General features: G+C 42.6%; 1 protein-coding gene across 2 annotated transcripts in view; it reads left to right on the forward strand.

The window, feature by feature from the left end:
• Positions 1-3,954, forward strand: part of LOC123935101 (transmembrane 9 superfamily member 2-like) — an 82,674-nt gene extending 78,720 nt beyond the window's left edge. For both annotated transcript variants that reach the window (XM_045995555.1, XM_045995556.1), the window contains one exon: positions 3,750-3,954. In XM_045995555.1, coding sequence (XP_045851511.1) covers positions 3,750-3,817 — 68 coding nt within the window. In that variant the 3' untranslated portion in view covers positions 3,818-3,954. The remainder of the gene's footprint in view (positions 1-3,749) is intronic.
• The last annotated feature ends 7,734 nt before the right edge of the window (positions 3,955-11,688 follow it).

Here is an 11,688-nt window from a genome sequence, read left to right on the forward strand (position 1 = left end):
GTGTTTGAAATTTAAGGAATGGAGTGAGAGGAACAAGTCCCAAAGAAGGAGACTGGGGCCCGGTCCTGGAGGGCCTGGTGAGCCAATACCAACACGGGTGTGTTTCACATTCACTTGTGGAAATGATTTGCTCAAGGTCCATCCCGAAGCCCTGCATCAGAATCCTTGCTGATGTTTATTTTTAACAGCTTTAAAGGTTTCTGATACACTCAGGGGTTCAAGTGCTTTTGCCATGGGGAGTTACTAAAGGTTTGCAAGTAGAAGCATGACAATCAGATCTGTGCTTTGGAAGTCTCACAGTCACTGGTCAAGTGCAGGATGGACGGGAGAGAGAGAGAGAGAGAGAGAGAGAGAGAGAGAGAGAGACGGGAGGTAGGGGTGAGCTGAGAGAGTTTGCTAGATGAGAGGTCAAGAGACTGTGACATCTGTGTCAATGGAGATGTGTAGGACAGCCATCACTTGAGATCAGTCCCTATAAGAGCCCTGCTCTGCCCTTCTCATACCCACCCAGCAAGGGCCAGGCCCAGAGAAACTGCTTCATGAATACTGAATCCAACAAGTTTGAAGGGAGTCAGGGACCCCAAGACTCTGTTCTCCAAACAAGCTTTCTCTTTATTCCTTTGGGTGATGGCTTTCGTTCCAACTCTAGAAAAACCATTTGTCTGCATGTCTTATTGCCGCAAATTCTGAGATCAATGTGTATTGGAATACAGCCCCCACAGTGGCTGCGGAAAGACTCTTTAAAGGTTTGTTTGTATTGAGTAGAATGCGGTAGACTTTCAAGATGTTTCAGTTAGCCAGTTTCTTTTTCTTTTTCAAGTGTGCGAATATAATGACTACTTTGGGAAAGCTCCAGAAGAAAAGTGTATTGGAGAGCAGTCCTCAGGATCAGGCTGTATGTTCTTTACCCTTATAGAATTGCAATTAAGGACAGAACAAGGGGAAACATGGGCTTCTCTGCATCACTTGACCTAATGATAAAAGGTTATGAAGCTTGGAAAGAAACTAAGACAATTCTAGTATTGGTTTAGTATTTTCTCTGGCCTGAGGCAAAAACTAGACAGAGACACCAAAGTGACCATTCTCTCTCCCATCTCTGTTTTTCTACCGGTAAATTGTAGTACAAGCAATTGCGTAGAATGTAGAGAAAAATATTTCCATTTTTTCCAGATCCTTTTAGTTTCTTTTCAATTGCATGGTTCAGTGGCCCTTAGAAGAGAAATTTCCCCACCTCTCTTTATACCTAATGATATTTGTTTACAGGAAGGGAGAGAGGGAGGGAGAAAGGCGGGCTAGACCAGAAATTCTGAAATTCTGGTTGCGTAGTAGAATCACCTGGGGAGATTTTAAAATCTTGGTACTCAGGCTGCCTCCCAGATCAATTAAATCACAATCTCTGGGGGATGTCATGCAGGCATAGTAGTTGTCAAATCTCTCTAGATGATTCCAGGGTACAAGCAATGTTGAGGACTACTACGCTAGTCAAATGAGCCCCATGTGACTATATTTGTCAAGCCCAAATCAGAACATGAATGCTAGCTCTCATTTCCTGAGTGCCTCCTCTGACAGGCTCCCTAATGTATCTTACCTTTTTCCCTCAAGTCAATCCCATTAGTTGGGTGGGAATAGAACTCCTTTTCACTTAGGAGGACCAGAGGACATGGGCAGTTTGCTCTGTATCATAGAGCTAAGTGTCTGCCTGACTCCACAGTCAACTGACTTTGCTCGGCTGCCTATCAGGACACGGTGAGAATTCATGGAGCTTTGTGTTTTGGGTAGGAGAAAATTTGGGTATTTTAAGTAGAGGATCAAAGAGTTTGAGAATTCATAGACAGTTCAGTAGTGTATGAGGATAATACGCAGCAAACTGAAATCAGGAATGTCTTAGATTCAGAGACATGTGTTAGCTACACACTGTCATCTCCCGAGCCTTTAAAGTTGTTGGATTCAGAAAAGGAAGCTTAAAATGGGAATAGGTATCAGAACAGGTATTATCATCCCCATTTTTCAGCGGAGAAAACTGAGATTTGGCAAGATTGTCACTTGCCCAGGATCAGACAGCTAGTTACCAACAGAGTAGATTTATGTCCCTCTTCTGAGAAGGAGCTTTGAAGGGTGTTTGTGGGGGGGCATGATGGTATATTGGATGGGAAGTTACTCTGAGCTTGGAAACTGGCAAAGAAAAAGGAAGCAAACCCTGCCTAAAGCTTTCTGTGATTAACATGTTTTCCTAAATGATTGAATTGTCTTGAATTGATTGTAGGACTGGAAAAGAAAGCTCCTATTAGAGTTTTCTTTGAGTCATTGAACCTTAATATCATCTGAGAATTGTTTTTATAACATGAACATCAATGAAATCCCATGTCAAACAAACATTCGCCCAGAACTGTATCACCCTACATAGGAAGGTCTCTTCTTTGGTCCATGCTCTGCTCTGTCTAGTCCATGGGTTTAAGTGTACACAGGGTTCACGCTGGTGAGTTATGATCTGACTTACTAACACCGTATTATAAAGACTACTCCATGCTCCTGTATAGTCTTTAAATTTGTCATTTTTGATGACCATCTTGTTTCATTGAGGACTTAGTCCATCATTTAGCTGAGTCACCTATTGGGGGGCATTTGGTTTGTTTGTAATTTTTCAATATTATAAATCATAGTATTATGAACACCATTTTTGCATGTAATTTTTTTCTTCTATGGGGTCATTTCTTTTTTTAAGATTTTATTTATTTATTTGAGAGAAAGAGAGAGCACAAGCTGGGGGAGGGGGTATAGAGGGAGAGGGAGAAGAAGGCTTCCCACTGAGCAGGAAGCCCAATGCAGGATTTGATCCCAGGACCAAGACCATGACCTGGGCCGAAGGTAGACACTTAACCCACTGAGCCACCCAGGCGCCCCATAGGGTCATTTCTTTTCTTTCTTTCTTTCTTTCTTTCTTTTTTGAGATTGGTTTTATTTATTTATTCATTTTTGAATTTTTATTTTTTAAAAAATTTCTTTTCAGTGTTCCAGAATTCGTTGTTTACGCACCACACCCAGTGCTCCATGCAATACGTGCCCTCCTTAGTACCCACCACCAGGCTCACCCAACCTCCCACCCCGCCCCCCCACACCTCCAAAACCCTCAGTTTGTTTCTCAGAGTCCACAGTCTCTCATGGTTTGTCTTCCCCTCCAATTTCCCTCACCTCTCTTCTCCTCTCCATCTTCATGGGGTCATTTCTTTAAGATAAATCCGCAGAAATGGCATATTTCTGAAGGTTAATAAGACAAAACTTTGATTTATAAAACTTATTTATGTACTGAGTATGCAGGAAAAGAAATAGATTATGGCCATTTTTGTTACATCAAGTGATAACCGTTATTTACATTTTCTAAATTGATGCAAGTTATACGAAGCTTATTATATTAGAAACTAGCCTTGGACCTCTTTGTATCCTTTTTGAAATAGAGAACTTAAGCTACTCTTTTTTTTTTTTTTTTTTTTTTTTTTTGCTTTGGCTTGAGACCTGCAGCGTTCAATCAAATGGATTCTCACTCCCTGTTGCAGGTGGCTGCCTCTAGCCCTGCTGCTCATCCTCTTGGCTCAGCAAGGGAGCCTGGTGATTTTTTATTTGATAATGTATGAGTCTTGAGATTTAGAGAATCAGTAGTTCGCATCCAAACTGACATGCTTTGCATTTGTGAGAAAACTGCTTTGATATGCTAGAGTGTCTGGTTAACGAGGATCTTTTTCATTTTGTTTCAGGGACAACTGGATTTTTTTCTTGTTTCTGGTTTATTACTAAAATCTACAGTGTGGTGAAAGTGGATTAAAGAAAGTCCCTCAGCGTCCTTCAGGTTCATCAGCGTCGCTTTTGAATATATCCATCTGTACCCGTATGAACATCTAGAGAGGTGCACATGTATGCTTCCTACTACACATTTTAAATATAGATCACTTAAAAATCTCATTGTCTGGCCTCATTTTATATGACAAAAAATCCTGATTATGTGGAAAAAACAGGTTGGTTTGGAAACAGGTTTATTCTAAGTCAGACTGCCCTGAAAAGATACCATAAAAAGGTTTAATTGAAAGCAATCAGAGCAAAGGGAGGCACATTTCTTTACAAAATGAAAGCTGAGCACATAGGCTTTTCAGATGAAATTTTTTTTTCCTTTTTCTTCTTCATTTTGTTTATAGGATCAGAACTATTGTCAAATAAATCTTAGGTAAAATGTGAATTTTTCTAACTTAAGTAAGTTGTACAGACTATTTGACCCTTGTATTTGGATAACAGTTTTATTTTATGTATGTATTTATTTATTTTTGCGAGGCTTATTTATTTATTTAAGAGAGAGAGAGAGCAGGGAAGCGGGAAAGGGAGAGGGAACCTTAAGCAGACTCCCCACTGGGCATGGAGGAGGACGTGGGGCTTGATCCCAGGACCCTGAGCTGAAACCAAGAGTCCATGCCCCTATTTTGTTTACTTTTTAAAGGAAACTCTAGGTCCAACATGGGGTTTGAACTCACAACCCTGAGATCAAGAGTCACTTGCTCTCCTGACTGAGCCAACCAGGTGCTCCTGGATGACCATTTCAACAAAGCACATCTGTTTTTTGTTTTGTTTTTGTTTTTGTTTTTTAAGCTTTTATTTATTTGAGAGAGCAGGAGAGCATGAATGGGGGTGAGAGGGAGAGGGAGAAGCAGACACCCCGCTGAACAGGGAGCCTGAGGCTGTGCTCCATCCCAGGACCCTGGGATCACGACCTGAGCTGAAAGCAGATGCTTAACCCGCTGAGCCACCGGGGTGCCCCCTGAACATTGGTTTAGTATATCGAGTTTTTGAAATACCAGGTACTGCTCTCTTATTCCTAAATTAAATCTGCGCATTGCTATTTGTTGTCTTTTTCTGTTTGCTGCTGTTTGGAGGCTGACAATGTTCAAGTTTGACTTAACTGTGTGCAGATAAAAAATATTTGGAGCCAGTTTTCTGGGATTTATTTGCTTTGACTAGACAACAGTCAGGTATCATAACTCTGCAAATGTCAGGAATTCGTATGACAAAATATTCTCCAAGTTTGCAATTTGGGGAAAGCACTCATGAAAATCGTGTATTTTCTGGATACATTGTATTGACAAATATTGGCCTTGTGGAGGAAAATGTTTGAAAACTATATATGCACAGCTTCAATTCATGAACATGCTTAAAACCTTCCTTAAGCTGAGGAGCACTTGTGTGTGTGTGTGTGTGTGTGTGTGTGTGTGTATCAAAGAAGCCATGTTGTTCCTGAAGGGGAGATTGGGATGGGGAGGGATGGGGTTTAGAGAGTTGCATTTTGAAGGAGGGTGGAGGTGATGGAAGTTGACTAGTTGCCTCAAGGAGGAAGGTAATTCCCCAGCCAGTAGGATGCCTTTGTCTGTATTGAAGGTTGAAGGCTCAGACCCCAGGCAAATAGGCCTGGGGGTCCTGGAGCTGACTGGTGAGAGAGGGAGTGGCTATAGAAGGCCAAAGGTGTCTCTTGACTAGAATTTTCAGATCCTGTCCACCTTCTCCCACTCAGTGTGGGAATCAGGCTGACCCCTAGGCCCTGCCTGAGGGGAGTAACTGCTGTTCTGAGATTCCTTGGAACCAATGCCATTCTCCTCTGATTGTTTTGCACTAAGCAGTGTTATAGTGAGCTTCGGGGACTCTTCCCATTGGGTTGGCTCCTGGGGAGTTTTATCCAAGCTCACAAGCCCTCCTACTTGCATTGATGGTGGTAATTTGCTTGACAGGCAAATTTGTTAAAAGAATGAGCTCTTGGAGCACCTGGGTAGCTCAGTGGGTTAAGCCTCTGCCTTGGGCTCAGGTCATGATCTCAGGGTCCTGGGATGGAGCCCCACATCAGGCTCTCTGCTCAGCGGGCAGCGGGGAGTCTGCTTCCTCCTACCCTCTCTACCTGCCTCTCTGCCTCCTTGTGATCCCTCTCTGTCAAATAAATAAATAAAATCTTAAAAAAAAAGAATGAACTCTTGCCATTTGTGACAAATGGGTGGACCTTGAGGGTTTCATGCTAAGTGAACTAGACAGAGAAAGACACGTATTATATGATTTCACTCATGTAGAATTTAAAAAAAACAAAAGGAACAAATGGAAACGGATTCATAGGTACAGAAGACAGACGGGTGGTGGCCAGTTGGGAGAGGGGTGGGGGGGATGGGTGAAATAGGTGAAGGGGATTAAGAAGTACAAAGTACCAGTGATAAAATAAGTAAGTGATGGAGATGGAACGTGCAGCATAGAGAATGCGGTCATATTGTAATAATGTTATATGGTGACCGGTGGTGACCGTAACCATCGCGGTGAGCAATGAGTTAACCTACAGAATTGTTGAATCGCTGTGTTGTCCACCTGAAACTCATATATCATTGTGGATCATCTATACTTCAATAGTAAGTATTAAAAAGAAATAGAAGGGCAAATTTATTTCTGCAGCTGCCTGCAGGTCTCACGGCAGCCATCTTTGAACATTTTGAAATACAATGTGTAAGTCAGAATTTAGCTTGATTTTGGAGTGAAAAATGGGGAAGAGCCCTTGACTTTGATTGAAACGGAGATGAACAGCTCCCCGAACCTCTGAGTGTGGGCCGTGAATGCCACTCGGGAAGCACGAGGTGTGCAGTTCCTTGAACTGCTGCTGATGAGAGGACAGGAGAGCTACGAGTAGGTCAAGCATGTCAGCTCCAGAGGAACTGGTGGGCTTTTAAGTTTTAGACATATTGGACTGTCTCATCTGTGTCCTGTGTGTACGTATGTCACAGTAGGTGTTCAAGGTATAACTTTCTCACTCTGGGGGTCGAGGGAACATGCATCCGCCCTCCTGTTCCATAAACCCTGGTGAGTTGGGGCTGAGGTGAGGTGGCTGGGACGGGATTGTGCCAAGGGAGGTGTCCTGGTCCTCAGTCGTGGGACAGCAAGGGCAGGAGCCCAGTGGGGGGTGACCTGGGTGCTGGGCAGTATTGTTTCCTAAAAATGAAGGCTATTCCTTCCCCTCTCCCCTGGTCAAACCAGGAATGAAGACTGGCATTTGGGAACCCCACAAACTACCTGGCCCTTTTTCTGCTCTGCCCACCCGACTGTCGCTTTGAAATCCCTTTTATTCATAGACGACTGAGGCCCAAGCCCGTATTCCAGCAAGCCCATCAGGATGACTCCCCCAACCTGTTGCGTGTTTCTTGTATTGGGCCAGTGCGATGTGAAATCTGGGGCCCATATGTCCCATCCTACCATGTAATACAGTTAGCTTATCTTGTCTCTTCCCTTCCAGCAAGAGAGAAGGCATGGAGACCTCCTGGTGTGTCCTTCTTGCTGTCTTCCCACCGATCGGCATAATAATCAGATACGCACATTAAATTTAGACTTTATTTAGCATATTTAAGAGGAATACCAAGGACAGATTAACAGCACCTATTTAAGAAACACAAACATTACTTAATAATATTTAATTAAGCCACAGACATCAATCTCTCTGCCTTCCCCAAGCAGGAGTCCATTATTCCTTTTCAGCAAAAAATGCGTTGTAACCATTTTAGAAAGGATCCAATTAAAACCAACCAATATATGAAACCTTGTCCTTGGCAGAATCTCTGAGACTACTGGCCCCTTATAACATTATTGGTTTATGAATCTGATTGGGGTGTGAAGGGGTTTCTCTTCTTGCAGGGGCAGGAGGATAAAGCCCACCCCTTTTGTGCACCTGAAGGTAAGTCGTGCCAATGGGAACTTGGCCTCAGGATCGTAATGTGGCAGTCCTTTGAAAAGGCACTTTTAAATTACAAATGTGTTTTTTTTCAAAGGAAAAGGAAAATTTTAAATTCACAATTGAATGTATTAAAGAGAACTGTTCTCGACTGAATGCATCTTTCCACGGTTTTCAGTCTCAAAGCAGCACATAAAATTTGGTTTTAAAGGCAGGTTTAGAAATTACTCAATGAGGATATACATATATATACATGGTCTTCTGTTTTCGTATTTTTATTCTTAAAATATAATAAACTCATAGTTCTCTCTTTTTTGTCTGATGCAAATGTGATTGTAATATTCTCAAACACCTTAGCTGCGACCCCCCCCCCCCCCAGGAATCCTACTCCTTGATTTACCCATCCGGGTTCTAGCTCATCTCTCAGGCAGCCGATCAAAGGAAGAACCCAGAACAGCCTTTTTCTGGGTTTGGGTGCTTTTCTAAGAGGGGATCTATCTCCAATAGCCTCTCCTGGCGTCTGTGCTTTGTGTACATTCGCCTAATGGACAACAGGTAAACCGGTGCCAAGCGTGTGGTGGAGAACCGCCAGGGAAGGCTTCAGCCAAGATGATGAATTCACACTAATGATCAGTTGCCCCAGAATAAGTTCTTCCCTGTCAGAGATCACCAGGGATTTACGGAATGAAAGGCACCTGTACCGCCGCCCCCACCTTGGAGCCATCTTTTACAGCCTGTAGTATACGCTTTAAAAATGAAATTTGAAAAACGAATGTACTATGTTCTACTTCAGAAGCTGACCAAGGTGTGGGTCACACGTAAAATTCGGCATGCATTTTATTAACTTCACATGTACGAACTACCCACTGTTGAGGATGACACTATAACAAACACATACACCCTAATATCTAGCACCCTATCTCCAAGAACACTGGTGTTTTATATACAGGTACAGCTTACATTTAGAACTACCACAGAAAGGAATACACCACTGAAATAGGCCAAAATACCAATTTTTTTTAAACATTAAAGTTGGAACAGATGAAGCGGGGGTGAGGGGAATCCACTCAACCTTAAAGCACCAAACTAAAACCAATCTTGTTTTCGTCTGCCAGTTGGAACAAGGGAGATCCAGTAATGAGTCCTCAAACATCGAAAGCCTCTCCTGAGTGTAGAAATTACGTGGTTTCCTCTTGTTGTGTGTACTTTGAGATCTAAGAGCAATGATGGGAAAATTCGACTCCTACTGGCAACCTTCTTTTACCTTGAGGATTCTCATTCTACTTACCAAAGAGCAGTGAACTTGCCAGTGAAGTGGCAATCAGTGGTCACGTTCTGTGGATTGTAGCTTTCCTACTCCTTCCTCCTGCCTATCTTGTTGCTTTTAGCAGAAGACTGCTGTGAGCAAGCTGGGCATTTGCCATAGAGGAAGAGATCGTTTGTAAGTAACTGGAAAGAATGTATGACCAGGGCCACTTTTCTTTTTGAGTTTTAGGCTATGGTCTGTGGTCTGCAACTTGTCTGCTCCTGCCTGAGCTGGGAGGGGCTCCGATTTGGGTCAAGAGCACCTGTCCAGCGGGTAGAAGACAAGAAGGACAGAACTAAAGAGGGAGAGGGTTAAAAGCCATGACTGACCAGATTTTCTCTCCTTATCTTGGTAACTGGCTGGCAGCCAACTGTTCGTTTAATCTTTTGTCTGCTCTAGAAGGAAAAGACATTTTGCTTAGAAAAGCCTCTCCTGACAGCATGGGGTTTGTCTTAAAGAGAAACACAGCAAAAAAACATTATCAGGGGCAAACACTTTTTTTTTGTCTTTTCCTCAGAACATGGGGGAGGGCAGTTGTGAGAGAAAAAAGCAGTCCAGTAGTTTAAACTGTTATTCCCTGTGTTTCATCCCAACAACCTCTGAGGGTTTTATTTTGGAAAGTTCCAATTGTCAGGTGATGCATAATTCTTCCCTTCCAAATGGTGTATTTCAGACATTTTTAAGAGCATTTTGGCAAAGTCTGAGAAAGAACGCCTAATTTAATTTTGTAAATTTCTTCAAGGTAGTATGAAAAAAATCTTTTGAAGTAATTATCTAGCTTAATTGGCTAATTATGTATAAAATAAGGCAATGTTAGGCACCTTATAATTTTATAGGTAAAAGATTTTTTTTAGTTTTGTTTTTTTTTTTTTCTGCTGCAATCGGTGGACAGTATCTATAGGATTGAAAATGTCCCCCAAGATGGGTTGTATTGGGTGCTTTTTGGAAAGAAATTTGAAGTTGATATCCCGTCATCTCTAAATTGGATTGGAGTTGGGGAGGAGACAGAAAAATACCTTTCTGTCACTCCTACCTTTCACTTCTCTCCTTCCCTGCTTCCATGGGCCCCCAGGTTCCTGACCTGTCAGCTCTGGGTGTGGGAGGGGATGGAGAGGGGACAGGGGAGGGACTAGTAGGACAAGGGAAGGGGTTGTGAGACAGGGGGAGGCAGGGGCCTGATGGCAAGAGTTAGGCAGGGAGCTGCTGTTTGTGGTGTCTTCGAGAAGATGAACCCTCGAATCACAGAAGCCATAGAAGCCCAAGGCTTGCTCCTTATTACTGACTTCCCAAGCTTTTTGAAATTGGTGTGTCAGTGAAAGCACCTGCGACTCCTTGGCAAACTAGATGCTTTATCATTTTTAAATAAGGAAATCATTAAATTGGAAATCACATCATTTCCAAGTCTGGTTTGTCTGGCCCCTGGATTTTAATGGGGTTTTTACTGCACATATGAAGTGGCCTTGGCAAAGGAACACATCCTTTAAAAACATTTAGGGAAAAGCTATTGCGCATGAGGCTCCGTGAGGCTAATGATGACTTTTCTGTGTGCTTTCAGATTTTCAAATGACAAAACGGTATGTGCACTAAGACCTCATTAAGTTGATAGTGTTTTATTCAAAGTAGCACAAAATTCGAAGCACTTGCTATCTCGAGCTAACCAGAGGCCCTATTGTTCATTAAGCAGAAAATGTCAGCAAAGCAGACCGCTCTTAATTCAAAGGTCCTCTTTCCCAGTCTCCTATTTTCAAAAGGTTTTCACCTTTGAAAAATCCAATTGGCTGTAAGAACAGACCATGACTAAAACGGGGAAAAGAGGAACTTTATATAAAGGAAATTGGTGAGTCGTGGTACCCCGGAGGATGTTGTGTGTGCTGTCAGGTGAACTTACCACACTCAGACAGGTTCTGGTTCCATTTTGATTTGGGATTTTGGCAAACAGTTTTCTCTGATACACTTTGAAGGGGTTGAGCTTTAAAAAATAAAACAAGAAGTTCAGTTTCAACAAAATATTTGGAGACACATGTATGTGTTTGAAATCCTGTTTCCACCCAGGTAAGCATTTCTACTCAAAGGACAGGATCTTGCCACTTAGAACTGTTAGGACCAAGACAGACCTTCAAGGTGATACCCCTCCCCCCCATAAGAGGCCTGGACACACGGGCCATTTCTCCACCTAGGTATCCTTTGAGGACAGGTCACTACAAGAGTTTGGCAATAAATTGGTATAATAAATTTATGACTATTAATTCACTTTAGTAGAAAAATAAATGACAGTGCAAGGGGAAACTGCAGCCCACATGTCTTGTCTGAATTGCCACACATTGTAGGGAGGGTGGAATTGACATGATTTTCACGGACATACTGAGTCGACAGGCCAGCTCAGTACCGTCTGCATCTATACCCATCTCCTTCCCTAAATTCTGAATGTGGCGATCCCAAGTTTCCACGCAGACTTATTCATAGCCCCGACACACTGCTGTTTACCTCTCCCCCTTGAGAAGCTCATGTCCCAAAACGATTTCAGGGTTTGAGATGTGAAAGAGCCTTCCTCTGTGTTAACCCTGGGGATAATTTAGGCTTTGTAAAGTCTTTCCCAAAGCAATGTATTTCAGTAGCAATACTTAAGATATGTGTGACCTGAACACTTCCGTTTAGGATT

Source organism: Meles meles, chromosome X, assembly GCF_922984935.1.
Source record: "Meles meles chromosome X, mMelMel3.1 paternal haplotype, whole genome shotgun sequence".
NCBI classification, from domain to species: domain Eukaryota; kingdom Metazoa; phylum Chordata; class Mammalia; order Carnivora; family Mustelidae; genus Meles; species Meles meles.